At 35.0% G+C, this 27,125-nt stretch overlaps 3 protein-coding genes across 3 annotated transcripts; all 3 read right to left on the reverse strand.

Moving 5' to 3' along the window:
- Positions 1-280: 280 nt before the first annotated feature.
- Positions 281-2,323, reverse strand: LOC140794144 (uncharacterized). Its single transcript, XM_073146028.1, has 2 exons — positions 1,737-2,323; positions 281-537 (listed from the first exon to the last, which is right to left on the reverse strand). The coding sequence occupies exons 1-2, from the start codon at positions 2,049-2,051 to the stop codon at positions 433-435; spliced, it is 420 nt and encodes a 139-aa protein (XP_073002129.1). The 5' UTR covers positions 2,052-2,323; the 3' UTR covers positions 281-432.
- A 4,447-nt stretch (positions 2,324-6,770) lies between these two features.
- Positions 6,771-12,902, reverse strand: LOC140794475 (pyrophosphate-energized vacuolar membrane proton pump-like). The gene is made up of 8 exons (XM_073146517.1): positions 12,546-12,902; positions 9,763-10,337; positions 9,179-9,558; positions 9,003-9,089; positions 8,581-8,911; positions 7,600-8,010; positions 7,453-7,512; positions 6,771-7,313 (listed from the first exon to the last, which is right to left on the reverse strand). Exons 1-8 carry the CDS (start codon positions 12,787-12,789, stop codon positions 7,107-7,109), a joined length of 2,295 nt encoding a protein of 764 aa, XP_073002618.1. The 5' UTR covers positions 12,790-12,902; the 3' UTR covers positions 6,771-7,106.
- A 6,328-nt stretch (positions 12,903-19,230) lies between these two features.
- Positions 19,231-25,392, reverse strand: LOC140793518 (ER membrane protein complex subunit 7 homolog). Its single transcript, XM_073145034.1, has 7 exons — positions 25,162-25,392; positions 25,016-25,059; positions 23,770-23,878; positions 21,846-21,909; positions 21,650-21,766; positions 21,458-21,566; positions 19,231-19,601 (listed from the first exon to the last, which is right to left on the reverse strand). Exons 1-7 carry the CDS (start codon positions 25,374-25,376, stop codon positions 19,516-19,518), a joined length of 744 nt encoding a protein of 247 aa, XP_073001135.1. The 5' UTR covers positions 25,377-25,392; the 3' UTR covers positions 19,231-19,515.
- Positions 25,393-27,125: the final 1,733 nt, after the last annotated feature.

The raw sequence follows: 27,125 nt of genomic DNA on the forward strand, positions 1-27,125 counted from the left end.
TCGAGCTGGCTCGTTGACATCCTGGTTTATGTTATCTTTTTTAATAACATTTGTAATGTCTAAAATATAAAAAGTGGAAAACAAAAAGGGTACTTCTTTGCAATTAATTATTGTAAAACAAAAGGAGTATTTTAGTCCTTTTTTATATTAAAATTAACATATAACATATATAAGTAGTTGTATATATGTTAGAATTATATAAGGTGTTAAAAATGAAACTAGCAGAGAGGGGTGTGAAATGTATTTTTTTTTTTTATCATCTCTATTGTTTTCTCATGACAATAGAAGATCATGAATCTAGAATTGGTTACAAAAAGTTGGATGAAATATTAAATGATCCTAACTTTGGTTTCAAGTTTTGTCAACTAAAAAGAACATCTATCCTATGGTGTAACAAAGAATGATGTTCATTTCATCATTACGTAAACCAAACTAGGTCTTCAATGCGTCGAAGTTGACCTTCAGATCTCTAGAGACAAGGGATGGAGATAATTCTTCTTGGAGAACTCCCAGCAAGCCTGCATTTTTTCTTTCATCCTGCATAAGTAACAATGAAGAACGTCCAAAGCTTACAAGTAAGATCAAGGGCAGGAATTGATGCTTACAAATATAAGTTAGTGATTGTCATATAAAAAGCAGCAATGTTCATGCCTAGCACCAAGGCGTAGGGTGAGCGACAAGGCGGTCAATCATATAAAAATTATATATGATATGTATATAATTTTTACTACTAATATATATGATATAGATAGTACATAATCACTTTAGCAGTAAGTTTTTTTAACTAGTTACATATTTAAAAACAGTAAACATAATAATTAATAATTAATTAGTGATTACTTCCTCCGACTAAAAAACTAATTACTAAAAAGATGGAGAGAGAGAGAATGAAAGAGAGTGGAGAGAGAGGCCATACTCTTGCTTGCCGTTAGTCGTCAGTTTTCCACAATTGGTCGTCACCATAGCTACTGCACGCAACTGTCGTTGCTGCATGCTGTCGTCGAAGAAGACAATCAAAAGAGGGGCTTGGGGGGTTCAGAGTTTTGATCGATCGATCGAGAGAGTTTTACTATTTTTATTTTTAAATATATAATGGTTATCGATTAGTTAGTCAGATTCGATCCATTAAACCGAATCCAACCTGTTTCCAATCCAATAGCACTTAATAAGCGGGCCGAGCCACCAGCTCGCCATGGCGCCCAGACGGCTTGCCTGACCGCAATGAACCGCCTAGGCGGCCTGCTAATGCGGCGCGCTGCCTTCTCCCAACGCCAAACTGGATGGCGAGGCAGCCGGTGCGCTACCCCACCATGGTGGCAGCCTAGAGGGCCTTTAGAAACACTGGAAAGCAGTAGTAAATAAAAACCTACCAAAGGAACTAAAAATTATGATTTAAGGACATCTTGTAAAGATACTACAACAATATAAAAATAGTCTAATGAAGATATATTTATCAAAGTTGTTAATTGCACAATATATATATATATATAGTTGTTTTGTGACCTAATAGCTTATAATTTTTTGGATAGTATCTAACATGATATCAGAGCTAGTTTTTGAAGAGTTTATGAGTTCAAATCTCGTCAAGCTCGGTGTGACCCAATTTTTTATTATCTAATATGGTGTCTCTTATTATTCTGTATATACTGGTTAAAGATATGATATACGAGATGAATTTATCTAAGGAAAATTGTTAGAACTTTCCCAATCCCTTCAAGAGGAATAGAAGAACATACCGTTGGAGAGCCACCTCTTATTTTAGAACTCCTCAAATGCTGCTCTACCAAGCAGAGCTGCTGAGATATCTCCCTCATGAGCGCAGCTCTATCTTCCACGCATCCCAAAACCACCTTCTTCATGAGCCTGCTCTCCTCCTCCAGCAACTCCATCTTGGCATGGATCTGTTCAACCAATTCGCGTCGCCGAGATCGAACTCTACCCGTCCTCGTCTCGTAGGAATTGCCAACTGCCTTAGAATCTGAATCACCCTGCCCTCCTCTACACCTTGTGCTCATACTCATGATCATATGATCCCTTCCCCTGTCATCCATTTAATAGATAGATTTGAGAATGTTCCAAACTTTGCATGGAAGTAGAGCAAGAAAGAACCCAAATTTAGAGAGCAACACTAAATGAGATCGATGATCACAAGGTGATAGATCATGGATTCGAGTACATATGGAGTAAGTACTAAGACTTTGTGGAGCAGAGAGAGAGAGAGAGAGAGAGAGAGAGAGAAGTGGTTCTCTGCAAGGGTTGTTTCTTTGCTTCTTGTACAAGAAAAGGAAGAGAGAGAGAGAGAGAGAGTTTGTAGTTTAGTTTAGTAAGCCGTGATGGTGTAATGGAGATGAACTGAAGCATTAGAGAGTTCCAAAATGAGCTGCAGAGTTAATAGCTTCGTCTGTAACCTGAAATGTTCGGATCCTGTGCAGGTTGTGTACTTAGACGGTCCAATCTCTGCAATACACGCACGGTGTGTACAGCCAAAAATATACTTCCAGTTCCAGTGGGACCCATACGCAATACATATCACAGCGGCTTTCATCACCATCTGATGTGAGTAAGGGATGGTCTAGGGTAAAGTCCATCCGGAAGGGAGAGTGTCCGGGCATGGCGAGAGCTATTCCTTCGCTCTGAGAATGGCACTCCCCTAGCGGCTCCAAGGAACCTACTTTAGGTTTATCTGCTTTACTAGCAAAGGTGTGGGCGATCTGTCTGGGATTGCGTCTTGTTAGACCGGGTTGTAGTCTATGTCTCGAGTCTAATTCTAAGGAACCGGTGAATATCATGCAGGAGGAGGCGTCTATTTCTTGACGTGTTAGGAATATTGTTTTGGAGTATTTTATCCTTCTTTCTCTCTTTGCGAAAGTTAAAATCTCTCATGTTTTTCGAGAATGTATTCGGACTGTCGATTGGGCATCTGGTCAAAGTAGGAGAGCCTCATTAATCCCTTTTGAGTAATGCAATTTGCTTGATTGTGACTCTAACAAAAGTTTAGACAAAAATTGTACTAATCGATCACAACTCCTTTAGGTAGTTCATTGAATTATGTATAGACCAGTATCCGATAGGGCTTTCAGAGAAACTCACACAGAGTAAGCTCACACCTAATCCCAGGAGCCTCTTCTTTTGCTACTTTATTTTTGCACTATTTATATAATTACTATTAAAAACATCTTAGATGCATAATTGTGACTTAAACTATTATAATTAACATTAATATTACTGGACTATTTCCAATGTACTAGTGTCAGGAAATACTCGTGAGTGACGAAATTAATTTTTAGGCCCTTTAGAAACTAGTTTATTTGTAATTTAGAGGAGAGAAAGAGGATAAAGTTAAAAGTAAAATAGTTATTTAATATTTTTATATTAATAGGTGAGATAGTTTTCATAATTTAGAAGGTTAATGTGTAATAAAAATAAATAAAGAGACGCATATAAAAATGGACAATAATTGGGGGATCCTGTGTAGTTTTCAGTTGATAAAATAAAATTACAGGGGGTAGATTGTGAAAGTCCAAAGATATTTGTGTAATGTGAAAAATAAATAGAAGAAATCATAGGGTGTTATATATAAAATTTTATTTTTAATACGTGGCGACGCGGATCCGAAGTCGAATAGGTTCAAATTCGATCGTTGTGAACTTCCAAGACTGGGATTTTCTTTGCAGCAAATCTCAATTCCCGCGGGAAACCGTTGTCGGAAAATACTGTCGCTATAATACTATCACTCTCTCCGACCCGAGAAGCACTTCGAGATCATCAAGAATTCCCTCTCGTTCTCTCTCTTACCTCAAGACCAAGAATTCCCTCCTCGCGCGCGCTCTCTCTATCTCTCTCTCGGTTGGCAATGGCGACGAAGATGGCAACACTACGATTACGTTCCGGTGTCCAATTCCGCCCCAAGGAGCCAGAGATCTTCGGCCATTACCTCCGCAAGAAGCTCTGCGGCGAGGAGTTGTCAGCCAAAGTCATGCCCGAGATTGATCTCTATTCTTATCACCCGGATCACCTCACCGGTAGGACTCGCCAAGATCACCTTTTTTTTTTTTCTTTAGTAGAAAAAAAAACGTCATCTTTTTTGGTTTTCTGGATCGGTTTCTTCGTTTCTTGATGTGGGTTTTCTTGTGTCTCAGCTCAATTCCCTTGCCAGAATCGATTCTTCGAGTGGTACTTCTTCACGTCGATCACCCGTAAGTGGGAGGGCGGCTGTCGGGCGTCGCGAGAAGCCGGCCCTGGCCGGTGGAAGAACACCCAGGCGAAGTCGGACGTCAACGCCGACGGCTTCAAGGGCTCCAAGCAGAGCTTTGCCTACATGGAGAAGACGGAAGAGGGGAAGGAGAGGGCCACCAAGTGGCTCATGGACGAGTACACCATCAAGAACTCTTCTGGGTCCGTCCAAGATCCCAAGAAGGTTACATTCACAATTCCTTTCTGCATCAATTCCTATTTGTGGCTTCTAATCTCGAGTCTGGCTGCGAACAATCTCACCGTTGTTTAATTTGTTACAGCTGCATGAGTGGGTGGTTTGCAAGGTACATCTAACGCCAAAAGAGCAAGCCCGAATGGAAGCAGAGTATGCTGCTTATAGGAAGAAGAAAGCTCGGGAGACGGCAGAAGCGAGGAAGAGAGCGGCTACAGAGATGGCTCAAACGAGGAAGAGGAAGGCTCCAGAGATGGCAGAGCCGGAACCACCTCGGAAGCAGCTTGTGTTGGCTCCTTGTTTCCAGCTCCAAGAGAGTAGCAACCTCCAAGTCCTTCCTGATCCTGAAGAAATCTGTTGGTCTGATCTTTCTGAATTGATTGACATAGATTTATGGAGTTCATTTTGAGGATTCAGATTGGTTGGAGTAGTTGATTAATTGTATAGACTTCTTTTTATCAGATTACACTGTAAGATATAGGATCAATTTTGCTCTTTTGATGTCCTTTGGATGTCTGCTGATTCTATTGTTGGATATGTGTTATTATTTCTGAATGAAAATAAAGTTGGCATCTTTTCATTAGATTGTGAGTAATTGATTGCTTTAGATAGTGCTCTCTCTGTTTGTCTGTGAAAGACCATGTATAATTCTTCTCCTAAAAGTAAAAAAAAAAAGAAAAAAATAAAAAAAAGGGAAATTTGTATATAACACCCTACCTTTTAGCTAAATTTACATTTACACCCAATGTTTTCACTATTTATAGATCGAGCCCTATTATTTAATTAATATTTATAGAAAACACCATATGTTAGATTTTAACTAACACCGTTTGAGCAGATGAGAATATTCTGTCAAATTTATAATTAATTTTCTTAAATGATGAAAATACCTTTCTTCTTCTCCTTCTTCTTCCTCCCTATTTCTACTTCTTCTCTCTTCCTCTTTTTTAGGATAGAACCTATAGCTTCTTTTGATCAAGAAAAGGTAGGATTTTTCTTCTAACAACTCTCTCTTCTCCTCCTCTATCTTGGGTTTAATATTTTCTTTAGATTTAGCTTTAGATTTGGGAAATGACATAGCTTCGATTTTTGGAAATGGGACAACTTGGGTTTTACTTTTTACAATAATTTCACTAATCAAATCCTGAACCTACATTCTATTTGAAATGTTAAAGTATGGATTTCAGAAATGGCATAGCTATTAGCTAATTAATGAGCTCAAATTTACTTTTTATGTAGCTCCCAAAGGATTAATGTCATCATCAATGAGCTCAAATTTGAGTTGCAATGATGTGAGCGAAAACTTTAGTTGCCCTTGTGGTGGGGGTGCTTGCAAAATTCAAATTTCTAATATGAAGAAGAACAAAAATAGAAGATTTTAAATTAACAATGATTGCATTGAGGGTTTTCTAAAATCTGAGATAGATTTGAGTATTTGTTGTGTTAAGTTTGGTTAGATTAAGTTAGATTAGGTTAGGTTAAGCTGGGTTAGGTTGAGTTGAATTTGGGTTAAATTGTGTATATGTCGGGTAACTTAGACGAGGATATTTTGGTAATCATATTAGTGTAGTTAACTTAACCGTGGAATTTGGTTAAGTTAAGCTAACAGAACTAATAGTAAGGTATTTTCTATAAATATTAATTGAATCATAGGGCTTAAATTTGTAAATAGTGAAAACATAGGGTGTAAATATAAATTTAGCTAAAAGGCAGGGTGTTATATATAAATTTGCCCCCCAAAAAATAGCTCTCAGTAAATATCTGCTGAATTGCTAGATTTTACTTCTGTAATGGGGGCAGTTGGTGATAGTAATTAGCTTAAGCTCACTGCCCATGCTCAGCAATTGAACTGTTCCTCGTAACAGGGGTAATAACTAATAAGAGAGCTGTAGATAACTACTTTTTCTGTATCCAGAAAATTGATTACTTCCTTCAAAATTAAGAAAGTTCTACCAAACAATGTGGAAAACCTGGAGCTCATCGCCTTTTTAATTTACTGATTAGGAGATGTACTATTAGAATTCTATCTGATTTGGTTTCCCTGACACATGCAAGACATAGATTGTTATCCAATGCAAGTGATTGACTCTAAATATTAAATTGGTAATTGATGTACTAATTAATTCAGAAGATGTGGAATGCTGTCAGGTACTTAAGATTGTGGAATAGAACCACATGAAACCTGCACAGTTAGCTGAACTACAATAAGCAAATATATCCAATCAAGTTCCATTAGGCCTTTCGTTACATAAAGAAGCAACCAGAGTTATTTGTTGCTTGCAGCTGACATAATAAAAGATGGCATAAAAATGTATTGTCTTCTTTAATTAGATAGAGACAAAAATGAGACACAAAAAGTAATAAATCCTATAGAAATTCGCTGAGTCTATTTCGAGATCAGGGACACAAGTTTTTCATCATCATAAATAATCTGAAGTTATCTGGGAACAATAAATTTGGATTGCTCCTAGATCATGTAACCTGGGAACAAAAAATTATACTACTGCTACAAGACTTGAAAGGGTAAAAAGAAAACATAATTCAGGTAACTAGGGCATGGAAGCGAGATATATATCAGGCGAAGAGGGCTGAGGGCTCAGCATGCAGAACAGAAGCTGGTAAAGAGCTGTTCTACTGAAATGCCGGCCTTTAATCTTCTCTCTTCTCACAATAAAATTGTTTAGAGGATCTTGAAGAGGAGACCTCCATGAGTGGCAAAGAAGGGAGCAAAGACGAGAGATTCAACAGCCATGAGCTTGATTAGGATGTTGAGTGATGGCCCTGAAGTGTCTTTGAGAGGGTCCCCAATGGTGTCACCGATGACAGCAGCCTTGTGGGGATCTGAACCTTTTGGTCCGAGAGTCCTGGCATGCTCTGAAGCTCCAGCCTGAACAACAAAGATAGGCAACAGTATTTATTAAAAATTGAGAGATCTTCCATTGTAACCAATCAACAAAGATAAGGTAGCGCCTTGAACTACTTGGGCATCAACAATCGAAGGATTATATACTTATATATTGCATTACCTCGATATACTTCTTCGCATTATCCCATGCACCACCAGTATTGGATGCAGAGATGGCAATCTGAAAATATTGACAAACATAAGAACAAGTCAGAATGAAAATTTACAAAAATCTTGAATAAAATTGATTCAAGAGATCAAAACTGACCTGAACACCAGAAACAAGAGAACCTGCAAGGACTCCAGATAGAGTTTCCACACCAAAGAAGATTCCAACAATAAGAGGTGTGAGCATGACAAGAGCACCAGGTGGGATCATCTCCTTGATGGAGGCATCAGTGGAGATTTTGACACAAGTTGCATAGTCTGGCTTACCAGTTCCCTCCATGAGACCAGGAATGGTATTGAACTGGCGGCGGACTTCTTCCACCATCTTAAGTGCTGCACTGCCAACACTCTTCATGGTCATGGCTGAGAACCAGTAGGGAAGCATAGCACCAACAATCAACCCAATGAAGACTTTTGGGGTCAGAACATCCACAGTGGATATTCCTGCACGACTTACAAATGCACCAAAAAGTGCAAGTGACACCAAGGCAGCTGAACCAATGGCAAAGCCCTAGAAAGGAGAGGCCAATAGTTGATCAAATTACTGACATTGAATTGAGCAAAGAGCATCACGGAGTGGAAAAAGGGAAATCCAGCTACTTGAGGGACAACATGCCACATATGTTACAAGACTAGTACAACCATACAACAAATCAGACAAACATAAATGATCGCACACACGGGAAGATACAGAAAGAGAAATTCACATTGCTAAAAGGGGAAGTTATAATTTGTATAATAGATGCTACAACAAATTGCAAAATTAACCACATGAAGAGAGTGCCCTGATTCCAGCTAAATAGAACATGCCATGGTCTAGATCAGAATTAAAATGTTAAACTTTTTCGGCCAACTACTTTTCTGCCACTTATCAGACCAAACATGTGTCATATTAGAATGTATAAGAAAGCATCATGCAGATCTGTTCCTTCACTTGAACAGAATTAACATATGCATATTCCATCTGTAACACATGGCATACTTATTTACATAGACAAAGAAAGTATCACTAAATTTGATGAGTAAGAAAACAATAAAAGTAAAATAAATCAGAACAAAAGAAATAAACGAATGGTAGTACCTTCCCAATGGCTGCGGTGGTGTTTCCTGCAGCATCCAGAGCATCAGTTCTCTCACGGATTCTGTGGCTCATTCCAGCCATCTCAGCAATGCCTCCAGCATTATCACTAATGGGTCCATAGGCATCGATAGCAAGACCAGTAGCAATGGTGCTCAGCATTCCAAGAGCAGCAACTGCAATACCATACATTGCAGCAAAACTGAAACTAAAGAAGATGGTGAAGGCAATAGCAAAAATAGGGATGATAACAGATTTGTATCCCAAAGCAAGCCCAAAAATAACATTGGTAGCTGCTCCAGTTCTGCAGGAATCAGCAACATCTTGCACAGGGCTGCCGAACACAGAAATACAGTTCAAATCAGAAAAGTGATTATTACAGAAGTACTTATGTATCATTATCAAGGATTAAATTTTATGCATACCTGTATGCATTGCTTGTGTAGTATTCAGTGACAAACCCAATAATCAAACCGGCAAACAAACCAAAAAAAACACAGAGGAACAGCTTCCTAGAAATTTCAGCACAGAGATAAGATGTTAGATGAATGAAAACAGTTAGTTGCCAAAGTAAAAGAGAGAAAACTAAAATATGATATACCAGCTTGTCACTGTCTTCTGGACACCAAAATTGAATATTGTGAATGTCGATGGGAGTGCTAACCAGCTGACAATTGCAATGCCCACAGTCATAAGTATTGTAGAGATGATAAGCTGATACTTAAGCTGAGGCTCAATCTGCTTAACTGTCTTTATCTCCCATAAATCAGTTGCAACGAGAGTGGTGATTAAGCAGACTATGATACCCATAGAGCTAATAAGCAGAGGGTATAACATTGCAGTAAATTCATGGTTGATTCCAAAAGATGAAATTGAGGCAACAACAAGAGCTGCGCATGAAGACTCAGCGTATGAGCCAAAAAGATCTGATCCCATTCCAGCAATATCGCCAACATTATCACCAACATTGTCAGCAATTACCTATATGATAAAGATATACAAAGATCAGTCACACATTCTAATATTTTTAATATAGAATAAACTACAAAAAGCAAAAAGATTGATGGTGCAATAAACTTCCCCAACAAATTATGAAAATGGCGACATGTAATAACCAATAAGCAACAAAACAAGGATAGAAGTACCATAACTATCAGTCTTAAAGGCAAGCAAAGAGATTCTTACAGCTGGATTTCTAGGGTCATCCTCAGGAATGTTCCTCTCTACCTTCCCAACCAAATCAGCACCAACATCAGCAGCTTTTGTATATATACCTCCACCCACTCTCCCGAAAAGGGCCATGGATGAACCACCAAGGCCATAACCAGTAATAGCCTCAAAAAGACCTTCCCAATCATCACCATAATATAACTTGAATAAGTTGATAGCAATGTAAAGAACCAGCAGTCCATTTGCGGCAAGCAAGAAACCCATCACTGCACCAGAGCGGAATGCTGTAATAAAAGCCTTTCCAACACCCTTCCTGGCTTCTAAAGTTGTTCTGGCATTTGCATAGGTTGCAATCTTCATACCAAGGAAACCAGAAACAATAGAGGTGATTGCACCAAGCAAAAAGGATAAAGTACTGAAAATGGCATTGGCAAGGGCAGGCTTGCAAATTTTATCCTTGCTATAGGTGCAGGGCTGGCTCTTTGTGCTGAAGCCCTCAACAGATCCAAGGAAGAGAAAGATAAGGATTGCAAAAGCAATCATGAAGATTCCGACATACTGGTATTCAGTGAAAAGAAACGATGTAGCTCCTGTTTAGAAGGATAAGAAGAGATACTGTTAGATGCATAGAACCCATATCAGGGTAAGAAAAATTAGCTTCACTTAGCAGTTGGCACTAAAAGAAACATTTGAAAAATATAAAGATAAGGGTTGTGAATAACTAAATAGTTAAATACATCGAGAGCAAGATATTGTCAATATCAAACAAAACGCCATTAACGTTACTATAGGAAAATTGGCAAGAACTAAGGATTATGATTTCTGAAAGCAGCTGAGAGAATTTGGTCCTTCCAATTGAGGTCCAACAAAAGCCAATCTGCACATTTTTATAGACAGAGACATGTTGATCAGCTAATTTTGGTATTGTGAGTCAGTACAACCCTTAGCAGAAGACAAAAACAAGTTAGACAATCTACTTCACCAGTCAATACAATGAGAGCCAACCAAATTCAATCCACCAAATTTGGAGAATCATGATATCTATGCTATAGATTCAGGTAAGATGTCCAAGAAAGAATATAGACAGGATATTCATGAGTACAAGACACAAGATGAAAAGGGCACCGAAAAAAGGTAGTGCAGGCCAGAGGAAAGAAAATATCATGAGCATGGGGACATTTCACAATATTTGTTAGCTAAAGATTGGCGTTCTTCTTTCAATTGATGAGCCACAAGCATCAATCTGTCAGTGGGGAGTCCATTCTGTAAAAATCACACCAATTTTCTAGAATGTTGTTTACTAAGAAAACAAGTAGATATAATAGATAGGTCAATAATACCCATCTTTGCAAAGTTTCAAGAAAAATAGTCCACAACTGGTTTCCTACCATACCTGTCTTCCCAACTTCTATGAAAACAGGATTCCAACTGTTTCATCTTCTCATCTAGATTCGGCATAGAAACAATTCCCGTGCCAAAAGATAGGAAGGCATTGCAATCATTTTTCCAGTGGCCAAAACTGGTTAAACGAGAGATTGGGACTGGGAGATCATGTGACGAGATACATAGCAAAGATAGCCAGTATCTTGTTAAATATACATTCCTGAGGGCGACCCTCATAATAACGGCTGTGTTAAGAATCTTTGTTCTCCAAGAACTCATAAAAGCTTTTCAAGAAAATTGATAAAAGTATGTACCACTCTACAAACATTTAAAACAATAAAACATCACGAAACAAACAGAATCAAAACCATATGATCTCGCCAGAGGCATAAAAAAGGAAGGATATACAGGAAATTATGTTGTAAAGGGAGAAAGAAAAAGCAAACAAAAAGTTGATACACAATCTCATAATAAAGTACACTTGTGAGGACCACAACAAACAAGGAATTATCTCCTTAGCATGTGTAACGAAAGACAACCTTCAATTGGGTCCCAGAAGAATACTTTTATCACTGACCACCCAACAAATACTAGACAGCAGGTTATCTTAACAATAAAACCATCACAAAAAATCTTGAATGGTGGAAGGAAACCCTAAAGTGTGGGCAGATAATAAAAGATAAATATAGCAGCAGAACATAAAATTAACAACATACGCCATAAAATCTATAGCGCAATGAAGAAATCAGTAACGCCAGCATTCTAAATAATCTAGACTATGAGTGTTGATAAACTTGCAGCATTAGTCTCAGGGGCACAACTTACAAGCCCAGAAAGGTAAATAACTGCACTACCGACCAACCATTCCTGTATAAGCAATCTGAAATATAAACAAAACTTATACCAACATGGAACTTAATCAAGAAATCATGCTTCCGGGGCAAAACATAGATTTAGAAATCATGTAACAGTAAAATAACAAAAATCTGGAATGAAAAATGAACCATTTAATCTAAAATGAGAAAAAAAAATTCAATTTTTCTGGGAGATAAAAAGGACACTATTCTCCCGCAACACTTGAGGCTTCAAACCCAAAAAAAAGATGTGAAAAAAAAATTGCAGAAAATATCCAATCTGAACTTTTCGCTGCTTCAAACCTGGAAAAAAAATGTCCAAGATGTATTTATAGTACTTCAAATCAGAAAAACTCCAATATATTTTTTTTCGGTTCTCCAAACTAAAAGAAAAGATTCGACAAAAGCTAGTGGGAAAAATCTAGGTAAAGCGTCCAAAAGAAATTTCTCATTTTTCTTCTACCACAACGTGATTGAAACAACAACCCACAGATCATCTCTAACACCACGAGATCTGACTTAGAAACAAATCGTAACGGATCCAATGCAACTCCCTCTCACCTTCCGAGATGGCGCTCTGGATCTCGGCGCACTTGACGACAACGCTTTGGTCATCGAGTCCCTCCTCTTCCTCGACGAGGTACTCGTCGTACCCATTCTTCCTCCCCGGCGCCGGCTGCCTGTCCGCCGAGAGCTTGACCTTCGAGACGAGCAGCCACTGGAGGAGCGCGAAGGCGATCCCGACCACGGCTGCCGCCGGGATCAGGATCTCCGTGACGAGATCGGAGAGGATAATACCAACCATACCTCGTAATTCGCCGCCGTGTCCTAGTTTCGCGGATCCAATCACCTAGGGTTTCAAGAGTTCCGAGGAGTTTCTCCCACGAAGATTGGGGAGTCAGTTGCCTTTAAATAGAGGAGGTTGGGAGACGAAGAGCCCCGAAGAGATGGGAGGAAACCTTTTGGATGGGGAGGGAGGGAGGGAGGGGTAGAACGGGAAGAGGATAAAAATGGTTATTTTTAAACAAAATTCCGTTAAATCCGTTACGGATAGGACGAAGCTATTTTGGGAAGCAGCACGACATTTGAAGCAGTTTTGCTCTCTGCTGTGCCCGCGGAGCAGTTTAAGAGAACATTTTATGTTAACATTTTTCTTTTTCTTTTTCCTTGAGCAAATTTACATTTTATCCGACCATGATTTAACTTATATTTGATCAAATTAGAAGTCAAATTTAAAAATTCTCGTAAACAAAATTATAGAGCATTGTATAAGCTTTTCAATATATCTAAATTAATACCGATTAAATTTTAAATTATAAAAATATGATAAATATAATATATATTCATCGTTTAAATATTAATCAGTATTATTTTAGATATATTAAAAAAATATCAAATTCTCTACAACTTTATTTCTAACAAAAATCTTTAAATTTGATATTTAAATATGATTAAAAAAATTAACAGTTGTACATTAATTAAGACTACAAGGGAGTTAAATGCTTAAGTTAAAAATACATAAGAATATTAAAAAATTAAGAAGAGCAAAATGCAATTAACCTAAGGCCTTGTTTACTTTGAATATGGTCAATTCTAGAATATATTTTTCTCTTTATTATTCCTAAAATGAGGTTTTTATTTTATTCTTATATTTATTTGTATTCTAGAATAAGGGTATAATGATTATTTTATATGTGATGTAAATTGAAGGAAAAGATAGAAAAAATATATTTGATTTTTTATAAAATTATCATGAGTACTCTTTGATCTGATATAAAGTAGTTGATGGGATAGATATTAATAATAAATTAGTAATTGAGTTAATGTACAATATAAATTATAATTTTGATAAATAATATTTGTATTCTAGAATATAGTTATTATAATATTCAACTAGGCATATGTTTTAATAAGACCATACCTTACTTGGACTAGAATCAAGCTTTTATTATTATTATTTGGCCTAAATGTGTTTCATTTCCATAGACTTCTCTTTTAAGATTATTTTATTTAGGAGAGATTGATTCCTGTGATTCTTTGTTCTTTTGAGGATGAGTTGCTATGATTCAATTCTTATAAAAGATGTTGTTTGCTACTGTATTCAATTAATCTTTGTTGTTTCATATCTATAAAAAGAGATCTAAAATGAACCCACAAGGATAAATTATTTAGAGATGCAAATTGTGAAGATCTCTTTTTATAAAGTTAGAATCTTAGTGAATTTCTTTTAGAATATATAATAAAGTTTAGGAACTAAATTAATTGATTACAAGTTTGAGGTGTCTTAATTACCACTACAAAAATATAGTTTGATTTGAAGATGGTAGGTGTAAAAGTTGGTTTGATACTAGTGAGTTCATGTGATATAATTGAACTCTAGACCTTCCAATTAACTCCACAAGATGATAATAATTATGCTAAGTTTAATGTTTGATAGTATTAATTCATTTTTAACTAAGTTTTCTTTTAGTTTGCAATGATATTTTTTTAGCCTGATAATATATAATTAGCACATATCCCTATGCAACAATAGGAATTATCAAGAGTTTCTACTATCCTTTAGAAGAAAAAACCAATAATTACACAATGCAATATTTTTCTCAGTGATCCTGCTATGTTTCATTACTTCATCTTTTATTTTCATAACTAAATCTCTTTGCAGATTAAACTCATACTCACCATCAATAACTTCCACTCATCAAATAAAAATAAAAATAGAGAAATTTGTATATAACAGTGTACTTTATAACGTAATTATAGTTAATATCCTACATTTTTATTATTTATAAACAGAGCCGTATGATTTAGCGAATATGTGAAGAAAACACGTGGGTTAAATTTGAACTAATACTGTGAGAATATTTCGTTAAGTAAAGATATTTTATTTTTAAAATAATTAAAATACATTTATTTCTTAAATGACTAAAATGCTCTTAGTATGACTTGGTTGAGAGTATTTCGTAATTCTTTTAGTATAGTTAACTTAACTTAGAGATTTAGTTAAGTTTAACTAACTGATCTAATGCATAGTATTTTCTACATATATTCATAAAATTATAGGGCTCGATTTATAAATAGTAAAAATATATAGTATAAATTTTAATTTTATTAAAAGACTAGATGTTATATATAAATTTCCATAAAAATATGACAAAAGAGAAGCTTCCAATCATCATTGAAATTAACAACATTAAGAATCAAGAAGAGAGGAAGTGATAGCTAGTCATTTCAACTTGCAAAAATGGGCCACAACAGGTGGCTGACTGAAATTGGACACCATCAATCATTAATGGGACTATGATGGATTCTGTACTTCAAGTATTTCCTTTTGAGCTCTAAAGATAAAAAAGGAAGAGTAAATCAAAGCCATACATCATAAGAGAATGATGGGAAGTGTGAGAGGAAGACAATTTCTATGTTTTGAGCCACATGAATTTGTTACCATCTCTTTCTTTGGATCATTAGATAGCTTTAGTTATCTTCCACCCCATGTTTAATTGCAATGGCAAGTTGGTAGATATCCTTCATTAGAGACCTTAACACTTATGTATAGAGTTTTGGTTTCAACAACAATGATGAATATCTATGATATAGAGGTGAAAAGGGGTCGGATTAACTCCGACCTGGCCGCTATCCGACTCGACTCGGATTGGATTCGGATAAAAAATTTCTATCAGATTCGGATACTGATAGAATTTTTAAAAAATATTCGGATACGGATTCGAATACGGGTTAGATATATTTTTCGGATTCGGATACGGATATTGGATATCCGTTTACCCGCATATATTTTTTAAATAATTTATAGTTTTTAGTTTGCTTATTTAAATAGTAAATATTAATATTGTTACTAATAATATGTTATATATTATTTATAGAGATTAATTTCTCTAATTTCATATATTTGACATATAAAAAATTATTTGTTGTAAAACTCTTAATAATTTTATGTTAATTATATCTAAATAAAATATTATAATTATTTTAAATTCAATCAATATCCATTTAAGATCCGATCCTCTATCCAAAAATTATCCATATCCGTTTATTTAGAATATGATTTTAAATTTTGCTATCCATCCAATATCCATATCCGAATTCGTATCCGGACTAAAAATATGGATCCGAATATGAATTGAGCACTATCTGATCCGTATTCGATCCGTTTTTATCCCTACTATAATAGTTAAGAACAAATATATCTACACTTGTGAATAAATTGGACTAAGGTATCAATTATATATAAGTTAGTTCTTATGAATGAGTAGAAATATCTAGCTATGATAAAGACAAAAACCAACTCCTCCTTTTGATATATTTGTATTTATTAATAATCATATTAGATCATAAGAAATATTCTAAGCATATCCTAATTTTTTTAATGAAAATATATGTTTTTGTTTTCCTCCCCTTTTTGCAAACTTGCAAATGAACCTCTTGAAGAGCATATTTTATTATTAGTTTAAGAATTCACAAAAAAATAAAATTAATAAATTAAAATAATTAAATCCATTGTTATATAATTGTAATACCTATAGTGAAACTGTTACATAACAACTGTAAGTTAAATAATAAAGAGTGAATTAATAGAGGGTTAAATTAATATGGATCTGAGCCACTATTTCATTAGCATTTTCAACCCTTTATTTTATTTACTAGTACTAAGTAATATCTTTTTTTTCAAATAACACAAAAAATAGATTCTATATTTCATAAATATTATATGCCAATTTTCAAAAACAAAACGAACATTTGTATCAAAAGAATATTGAATGTTCTAATTATCCTTTTGCAAGTATACTCATAAAAGAGGAGTTGGTTTAAAGATATCAAAGGGAAGATCTATTTTGCAATAAAATCCGTAATATTGGTGACTATTTGTATAAAGGACTTAAAAAAAGGTTAATTACGTTTAGCCTTCTAAACTATTATTGTTTTCAGGTACCTTTCTTGAACTTTTTTTTAATCATATAAACTCTCTGATCTAAAATAAATTTTAGTTTTGAGAGTTCATAATTTATTTGAGACGTTACAATTTAGCTTTAATTTTTTTTTTTTTAAAAGAAGTGTGAGTTTACCGGTGTCCCCACTAAATATCGATATCGTTAAGATTCGAACCCGACTGCCCTCGTACAATATTATCCTATTTAACCAACTGAGTTCTATAATACCACAAAAGGAGCAAATTACTAAAATTATGTTATATGTTTATCATCTCAACTCATACAACCTACCATCTCAATAATTTTCTAAATAAATACCAAACCCAACATCTAGAATCTCTCAAGCTAATTCCAAAACCACCAACCTTGATGACTCTGCATAAACTCATGTCAATGATGTCATGCACACTATGTTTTCCATTTTACTGATCAATCCTTCAATCCTTTTCCCTTGATCTGGGTCTCTACCTTTTTGAAATCTTTTTAAGGAATAGTACAACATGTCTCTTACCAGGATAAACACATTTAATATTAATTGTTTGATTAATTGTTATCTAAAGATGCAACATCTAGCTTGAATATTGTAGTTTGGTTTAATGTTTTTAGTTTTGTTTAGGTTTTTCTTTTTGTGTGTGTATACTCTTTAAAAATTTGTCCTTCAAAATATATGTTATTTGTGCAGATACCTACCCAATTAAGCTTCAAGTCAAAGTCTCAATAATTTAATAGAAAAAATAAAAATACTCTTCACTAAGAAAAATTTATGAAAAATATGATAAGGGTAGTTTCATTTTTTTTTTAAGTCTAAAGTGTTTAAATTATAATGGTTAATTAACTCTAAAGGGCATTCATGCAATTAGGGCTTTAAATGGTATACATTCGAAAACCGTGTGTTTTGACGAAAAATATCAAATTTAGAAAGCATGCAATTAAATTATAAGATTTAAATGGTACATATGAAAACAAAAACCTATTTTTTAAAACCAAGTTTATGCCTTCTCATAAATTTATTTATTCAAATCATCCACTCACGAAATTTAAATATCAAAAGGGGTTTGTTTTGGACACATCAACTACTACCTCATGTATTAGGCACAAAATTGCTAAACTTTTTAGTGTTTTACATAAGACATGCAAAACGTTAATAAAATTAGTACTGAACTATTTTTGTTCCATGTTCAAATCATATATCTCTCTCTAGTTTAACTAATCGTAACACAATAAATTTCTCTGGCTTATTTGATTGCAATGTGATATTTCGCCTAATTTATCCAATTGTGGCATAATAAAACTTTATGATTTATTCCCACAATCCGATAATGAAACTCTCCAATTAGTATTTTGAGCTAGAAAACCCAGCTTGCTCGACTCATTTAAAGCTCAAGCCAAATTCAAGTGGACCTCTAAACGAGCTGAGCTCATGAGTCTCACAAGCCGGCGAGGATTTTTTTTTTATTTTTTTAACCCTAGATAGTAGTGTCCAAAATAAAACTTTTAGTTTAGGTAGTAAGTGTATTTTTTTTAAATATTAGATGAAGGGCATACTGATTAACATTTTTTTTCTTTCTTTTTTTCTCTTTAAAATAAAGAGAGTAACCTATATTTCTCTTGTCCATATTATATCCGAACTAGCAGAGAAAAAGTCAATTTCTCTTCATCATCTAAAGAGAGTGTTAATTTAGATATCATATAGGTAATTAAGTTTTCACACTTAGTTTTTTCTCTCATGGAGAATATCCATGCAAAGATAAATAGCCCAAATCCAAAACTTTTTACACGAGAAAAATGCTTCGTGATCTTAGTCGTTAGGTTGTCGAACATATTGATTAGGTGGTTAGGCGTATCATAGTGCTGTTAGAGTTCATGATGACTTCTATAGCTTAAAGTGAATAATAAGTTTGAGCTACTATATGTATAATTTAAATAAGTAATGCGTAACATCTTTTTAAATTGTACATATTGTATAAATTTTTTTTTTAAATAAAAATACTTTATTCTTATATATATATGGCATCTCCAAAGTCCACATACATTGAAACACTAGTAATGTGCATATAAATTAAGTATTGATGCTAGTTCTCAGCATGGCAAGTCAGTAAAGGTGTGATGTCTCTTTGATTAGTTAGGCATTGATGAGAAGTGGATTAGAGAAAGTTTAGCAAATAAAGATGAGCAGTAAGCAATGAAGCCTCTTAACAACCATCCCATCTTAAGTCCAAACAACCATACCAGACCTAACCTTATACAATTACTACATACAGAACTCTTTCGAAAACAGTACAGTAAACCTGGAAGAACTGGCATTTGAAACAACTTTAAAGTTCAAAGATATGCTGCAAGAACATCCTCAAGTCTTACAGGCTTCTGTTATCTATATATAAGTTTGATAAATGAACAACTGCCTTGGAGGTGTGATTCGGATTGTGCCCAAGGGTGAATTTGAAATCACATCCAACAGAGCCAACAAAATTTAACTATAATAGCATAATGAAAGTTACGACAAGGGTGAAGAATTTATAGTTTTGAGTTTGATAAGTTTGTGATCCCATCCTCTATGATCCAGCTTGAAGTGTGTAAAGATATGTAACCTAGCTGCCCCTTGACAGTAAACCAGAAAGAGAAGGAACTCCTTGGGCCCTCATCTCTTCTTGGGCCCGTTTCATTTCTTCCGGATCTGAATGCCAGAATATATTCAGGAAGTAAATTTCTTTATCAACGAGATTGGCCCTCAAAAGGATGCTTATGATAACTCCAAATAGGCATATAAACATAAAGAAAGCAGTCAAAGAATGATATAAAAATAAAGAAAGCAGCCCAAGAATGTTTCATAGAGGTCCGCAGCCCCACAGAGTTATTGGACGCACCTACATATATTATACTATAAAAAATCAAGCACAAGTTATTTATGAATTGAAGTTTCTTGTTTCCCTCTTACTATACTCTTTCCCAAGTGTAGGTTCATGCATAATGAGTGCAACTGATAGGCAGGTATTTCTAAATGCTAAATACACAACTAGTTCCATTGTAAGATGCTAAATGAATTTCTATAGCAATAACATTTAGAGGGTTAACATAAGATTGACTAAGATCAGTACTGATTGTTGTCTACTTAGAACTATGATCTACAATGGACTAAAGTACCAAAGAGGGACAAAGGGCTCTGGAAAAGAAGTAATATACCTTTAAGAATGAAATTATGGCCAATTTTGGAATGCTTGTACATAAAAACACCTATACTCAGCATAATTCATTTGGATGAAGGCCATCAGTCCATTTTTAATGCTAGGAATACCGTCCTCATTGCAATATTTTGGCCTTCTTTGTGCTTACTCAAATGACATCTTTCATATATACCTTCCGAATTCCAATTGCATATAAAAATAAATTTTCTTCCATTTCTTCATTCTTTCGAGTTCACTATTATTTCTCCTTTTGTATTTGTGTAATTTAAATAAGTTCTAGCTCTCATTTCTTTTATAAACATAAAAAAAGTTATCATTTAAAACCATGGTTCCAAGTTTCGACTAATTCCGATCCAGAGCTGAAACCAGTCAAATGACTAGTTTCGACCTGGTACTAGCCGGATTAGCTGATACCCGATCCGTCTTATGTCGAGATTGGTCGTATCGGCCGAAACCGACCAAAATCCAGAGAGAGAAAGGGAGAAAGGAGGAGAGTAAGAAAAAGAGAGAGAGAGAGAGAGAGAGAGAGAGAGAGAGAGAAAGAGAAAATACCTCGTCGGAGTTCGTCGAAGAAGCATCAGAGAGGGAGAGACCAAGAGAGAAGGAAGTCGATGAGGGAGAGGGAGAGTTAGTAGGAGAGAGATAGAGAGGAGATAGAATCGGAGAGGGAGAGATCGAGAGAAGGAAGCCGGTGCGAGAGAGAGGGGAGTCAGTGAGGGGAAGGGAGTTGTAGTGCGATAGAGAGAGGTAGTGAGAGAGTTAATATGAGAGAGTTAGTAGGACAGAAAATTAATAACAAAGAGAGAGAGAAAGTGGAAGAGAGTTTAACAAGAGAGAGTTAGCTAAAGAGAGAGTAAGAATTTTTTTTAATTTGTATAAGAGGAAGAGAGAGTGTGAGTGATAGAAAGAGAGATAAAAATTAAGATAATAATATTTATTTATTGATTTTTAGATTTATATATGAATAATTTATATTTATATCTTATTATTTTTTAAATTTTAGAATTTTTCTTTATTTAAAAAATTATTTTACAAAATAAATAGACACAGACGGCCGATACTGCCAATACGTATAGTTTTTTGGATAGCTGATCCCGATCCTAATTCCGATACTTGGAATCTTGTTTAGAACACTATCTATTTCTAGAATTCAAATATCTATGAAAATTGAGAAAATGATATACCCATAATCTAACTCCGGTGAAAGATATGAGTGTATTAGAATCCGATGCTTATTTTGGGACTAGAATAGGAGTGTTACCAAACTACCAATTTGAGTTATCATGCTAAGCTATTAGGATTTAGAAAAGAATTATCTCATCAGTTTGAGTATGGTTTGGTATATTACCTATGTTCTCCATCAACTTCGGCATCAGGAACACCATAACCAACATGAATCCCACCATCATACCCATAGGACTCTTCAAAAGAGACATAACTGAAAAAGGCTGCCTTACCTGCAAAATGATTGCAAAACAGCAAACTCCATTAATTGAGGTAGAGATGGAAGCATTAAGAATTAAAAGTAAAGCTTAACCACCTCATAATAGTGCTCTTCACTTAAAGGTTCTAAAATGAGTTCATTTAGAAGCCTTTTATTCTCTGTAAGTGCCGCCTGAACCTTACCAGGATTTCTGGCACTAACATCAACACGGACCTGATATATAACAGTAGAAAGTCATTCTGTAATTCTGAATAGATTTAGATTCATTCAACAAAATGAGGAAAGTACTTACTGGAGAAAAGAAATAACCCATTGAAGCCACCTCGATCAAGTGAGTCCCAGCTGGCACATTGTGACTGAAGCATAATAGGTCAAAGAAAAAGATAGATTGGCTAAACAGCTATCGCCAATTACCCAACAGGCCAAATAATCCATCAACATACATGATTTAGGAAGATTAAACATCAAAAGAATTCATTCTACAATTAAAGTCACTCATTGCAATAAGGAGCAAGCTAAACTGAACACCATAGTCTAATCGTCCCTCTCTTCTCCTTTTTTGCTCTAAAATGTAGGCCTATTTGTCCTCTTTGTTCTCAACCTCTTCATTGGCCTTATTACCTTTCTCCACCTTTGGTATATAGTAAAAGAAGGTATTGTCATGTAAATGAACTTCTAAGGATTAAGACAATACTTTCTTGACACAATTCATGCTGACCTTCAGTTACAATTTTCTCCTCACTCACTACAGCCAAACTCCAATAAAACTAGATGATAACTGAATGCCATCTGGCCTGATGACCCCCTCCTTTTGAATTTGCAAGACAACAAACACTCTCTCAGGTGCTCCACCGAACCAGCAATTCATATCATTGCTACCCAGCTTCCAGCTTTATTAGAGTTTCAATAACTGCTATTTTTCACATTCACATTCCTTAACTAGTTCTCTAGTATATTATCTTATCCTACCTGCTTTTTTACTATGCCGTGCTAACTTGAGACTATAAGTTCCTACAATTTTAGATTGACAGTTTTTGGGTGCTTCATTGCAATTGGAGGCATAGGCTATCAGATTCATAATGAGGGGCGGCATAAGCCTCAAAGCTCCAGGAATAAGACTCAAGAACAACCCTCAGCATTTTAGAAGCAGGCCTCTGTCAAATTTCTTGCAGTAGTTAGAAAAGAAATACTATTTTAAAAATTAAAAAGGCAACAATAAATTGTACTCTTCCTTTAAAACTTTTGACGTTATTCGCAGATTTTTTATGTTTAATAAGCTAACTACCTGGTCAGCTTAAAATTAATCTCTTAAATGGAAGTTTCACATCTACATTGCAATTACATCATACGAGTGGTAAGAAAACCCCCTTTCTATATTCAACATAAGGTCAGTAATATGATGAATGGCTTCAGAATAAGTATCATCAGTAAAAAGTGTGCACAACCTTGTAACCTTATCCATGAGCCTCAAGAGCCCTGCGTCGGTGTGAAGTGAGCCTCAAAAGTTCTCTGATTGATTCTCTATCTCCTTGTTCTCAAATTTCATCCCTGACTAAGAAATATTTTCTAGATATCTGATCGACATTTGTGGGATATTAATCAACCTACTTTCTATGAGTTGATAATTTTGATCATTTAAAAATAAGCTAGTGTTCTGCTTCCACTACTGAGCTTGAAAATGTGATCCTTCTCCTGCTTTGTCCCTTTGCAGCTGCTGACCAGCCTTATACTCACAATAGTTAAGATTCATAACACTAGCTTCCTATCACTATGTACCTTCTGCTCAACCAATCTTTCAGTATCAGTTTCTATCTGTAGGGCTATAGTCCATGTAGATTCTAAACACACACAACCCAACATTTGTGGTAAAATATACATCCTACTGTATGCCAAAAGACACATAACAGCACAAACTAGAATTGGATTCAATCCAACATGAGGTCCTTTCATTTATATTTCAAAACTTCAATACATCTTTTACTAATTGCTGTAAAAGACAACGGGCTCTCTGTTCTCCTTTCCAGCTACATCAATAGCAAATGGTGAAAGATACAACCCTCAAGAGATATTTCAGAAAGATGATATATTAACACTTTAATGTGATTAGGTCGGTGGAAATGATATTAACGAAATAAATTCTGGCAACCATGCAAAAATGTGTAATTTTATATGAGATTAAAAGTAAATCACAAGCATTAAGGGCAGAAATAGGATACAATGAGAAGTAACCATCTGGTCTAACAAATGTGACCCTCTGACCACCATTGAGTATTACTTTGGTGTTTGACATTTTCGCAGAAAGACCAAAGCCTTTAGATCCCATACCTATTGTCAACAATTAACTCAATAAAACTACTGAACAAAATTTGTTGTATGAAATTATGTTACAAGAATAGACAGAAAGATATTGAAACAGGAAATACATTTCTCTCAAAACTTACCAACAGATAAGATGTGATTATAAAAGGCTACCCATGTAGGATGAAACAACAAAGATATCACATGACATGCAGTCAACAATTGATCAACAAAAGGTTCTTTAGGAAATAACATAACACCAAATCTACAATAAAACTTGAGGCACTGAGTAGTATCCAACATGCATATATGAAAAGAAGTTAAGAATTTTCTATGTTTCATAATGATATATCAGGTTCTTCTATATAAACACAAATTATTTGTTTGTGTTCATTATGCTACATAGCTTAAGGAATATCAAAAATCTCACAAATGGAATATCTTTTGGTTGGCTTTATATAAGCCAGTCAATTACATGAGTAATTGCACCATAGAGCAGTTAGGGCAATGCACAACATGCATTTGATCTCTAAAGGAAACCAATTTTAAATGAATTGTCACAAGCGCTTGACAAAACAAACAAACAAACAAACAAACAAGCAAACAAATGGGTGTATTACACAACCATAAAACAATGCCTGAAACAGGTCATACCAAAGCACACTAAGCAGCCAAAGTAGCCACCAGTGGTACTGATTCTATAAATGTATGTTTTTCATTAGCCTGCCATTGTTTCTTTATAACCTATTGTCCATTCCTTTCCAAAATTTGGGCAGTGAGAAGGAAAAAAGAAAGAAGGAAAGAGAGAAAAAGAACCTAAATCTATGGAAACGTTTGCATAACACTAAACAAACGGCTGTTCTTAAACGCGACACTTCTTAAAGAGGAGAACAAAAATGATAGCAAAGATGATATTTTTATGCCTCAAAATTACAAGTGATTGCCAAGACAGCTTCTGGGCACTACACAATGAGATCTCCTAAGTTAAGAAAATAAAAATTGCATCTTTTTCTTTAGGAGTGGAACTATTGTACGCATGCAATCAATATTCATCTACCATTTAGAATTGGATAGCAATACAAACTTGATTTTTATATATAAAAAAAAAGATCAAATAGGACTAAAGAAAGAAAGGAAGAAACATTCAGATGTAAGTGGACTCACCTTCCAACTTCACGCGACCTGCAATGATATACCCATCTCCAGATCTGAAGGATTTAAATGCAACAAAGAAGGAAGAGATAATGAGAGGTCTAAATTAGGGTTTACATAGGGGTGGAAACGTGAAAGATCAAAGGAGAAGAGCATACCCGGAGGGAGACGCGACGGCAAGAGAGAAGAAGAGGGAGGCGAGGGGAAGGAAGAAGAGAAGAAGAGATGGCGCGAACAAGGAAGCGACGCTCGCCGCCGATCTCTTCATCGTTCTCGTCGTCAGTGGGAGAAATAAGCCTTTTGCGACTAATTCTTGTTCAAAAGACGGAATTTTCACTTGTAGGCAGTAGCTCTTGATCCAGGCCTGACCCATTGACTCGGCAAACAATCGGATCAGGGTCGAGCTCAAGCCCGATCCACTTTACAAAGTTAAAAATGGAATTTTTGACCAAATTAGCCCTCTTACAAAAATTATTTACCCAAATAGAACATTACCACAAATTTAATACCAAAATGGGTTTGTGATATTTGCCCTATGTAAAACATCTTCAAAATTGTTCAGCATTTTACTTTAATATTTAGAAAACCCTAAATTGTTTAGCGTTTTATATTTCAGAAAATGCTAAACAGTAAAAAAAAGTTTCAAAAAAAAAATTTAGATGAGTTACGACGCTACAAAATTTTTCTTTATATTTTTACTTATATCTTCCTCGTTTGAGGTTCAATTATATTTCGATCAAAATATATATTAATTTTTTTTTCATCTTCGTAATGGCATATCACATATCCAAAATAGACTATCAATTGGAGAGTTATAATTTGCGAAAGTAAGTAGTTTAGTGTCTTAATAAGACGTTGAATAGTTTAGTATTTTTAATAATAAAATACTAATTGTTCAGCATTTTGTGTGAATCCTCTCTTCCTAATAAAGTGCTAAATTTTTTAGCATTTTTTTAATAAAAATATTGATATAGTCAACATTTTACTTTTTGCTCCTTAAAATGCTAAATTATTAAGTATTTTACTTAGGGCATAGATTGTTATTTAGTTTGGGGTGTAATATATTTTGGTAAGTAAAGTTTAAAAGAGGTCTAGTTTGGTCAAAAACACCCCAAAGATGCCCTAGCCATTCGGTACAAGGAGAGTGTGACTTCTCGTCAAAAAACTATAGATCAGATAGGATCTTCCAATGCCCAGCTGGGTAAAAATCAAAACCTATGGCTCCTTCACCTTAGTGGTTAGTTAAAAAGAGGTGCCGGTTTTATAATGAGAATGCCTAATTAAGGTATATTATTTATAGGAATGAAGGCAGTTGAGGCATATTTGGCCCTTCATTCAGAGACAATTGTAGATGGCACTAGAAGAAGCTGTCCAGCATGGTGTGAGAAATATTAGCATGGAAAAAAGACTCTAAAATCTTTACACAACTACTCAACTCAATTGAAGACCCAGCTTGGAGGATCAAAAACCTAGTGTAGGACTAGAGAATTATGAGTCAATGCTTTGATGGCATTTTCCATAAAGCTAATAAAACAACAAACTTCATAGAAAACCTCTCTATAGTTTACATATGTTTTTTATTATTGAGTCCATCTTGGAGATGCCTTAAGAATTTAGAACCCTTTTGAGTGTTGATGCCTTTGATGTGTTACAAATTAGATCGTTCTTGTAAAGTGATAGGCTCATGATACTCGGACTTAATGGCTTCAAAATAAAGTGATTCTAAAGTTGGAGGGAAAAGATATGACTGAAATAGTAAAAAAGTTCAAAATTGGATAGAAATATAAATACCGATATTGCGAAGGTTGTCGGCGAGTGGTGGACGACCTTGAGGTGGTGGAGGTCGGCCGTATGGGTGGGTGACTCATAGAGGTACATAGTGGCTAGGGTTTGGAGATAGTATTAGGGTTCCCAGATTAAATTTACTCTTAGAAAAAATATAAATAGCTATAATTGAACAATAAAAACAAGATAAGAAATTAACTTAACCAAGATTCATTCTGTGATCTTATAATAATCAAAATAAACAATTATTACTCTTATTTATAGAAGTAAATATATAGCGAGTCGGATCTAACTTGACTTATTAGATATATATATATATATGCTAATTATCCACTTT

This window comes from Typha latifolia, chromosome 8, assembly GCF_019914945.1.
Source record: "Typha latifolia isolate L0001 chromosome 8, TyphaL0001v2, whole genome shotgun sequence".
Lineage (NCBI taxonomy): Eukaryota > Viridiplantae > Streptophyta > Magnoliopsida > Poales > Typhaceae > Typha > Typha latifolia.

Excerpts from the sequence above, each read along its gene's own strand:
- LOC140793518 (XM_073145034.1), bottom strand. The coding sequence starts at position 25,376 with ATGGGTCAGGCCTGGATCAAGAGCTACTGCCTACAAGTGAAAATTCCG. Across the intron at positions 25,060-25,161 it reads GCCGTCGCGTCTCCCTCCGG|ATCTGGAGATGGGTATATCA; the intron begins GTATGCTCTTCT and ends TAAATCCTTCAG. Across the intron at positions 19,602-21,457 it reads GAAGTTGATGGAGAACATAG|ATCCGGAAGAAATGAAACGG; the intron begins GTAATATACCAA and ends TCTGGCATTCAG.
- LOC140794475 (XM_073146517.1), bottom strand. The coding sequence starts at position 12,789 with ATGGTTGGTATTATCCTCTCCGATCTCGTCACGGAGATCCTGATCCCG. Across the intron at positions 8,011-8,580 it reads CCACCGCAGCCATTGGGAAG|GGCTTTGCCATTGGTTCAGC; the intron begins GTACTACCATTC and ends TCTCCTTTCTAG. Across the intron at positions 7,314-7,452 it reads ATGCGAAGAAGTATATCGAG|GCTGGAGCTTCAGAGCATGC; the intron begins GTAATGCAATAT and ends TTTGTTGTTCAG.
- LOC140794144 (XM_073146028.1), bottom strand. The coding sequence starts at position 2,051 with ATGGATGACAGGGGAAGGGATCATATGATCATGAGTATGAGCACAAGG. Across the intron at positions 538-1,736 it reads TAAGAGGTGGCTCTCCAACG|GATGAAAGAAAAAATGCAGG; the intron begins GTATGTTCTTCT and ends TTACTTATGCAG.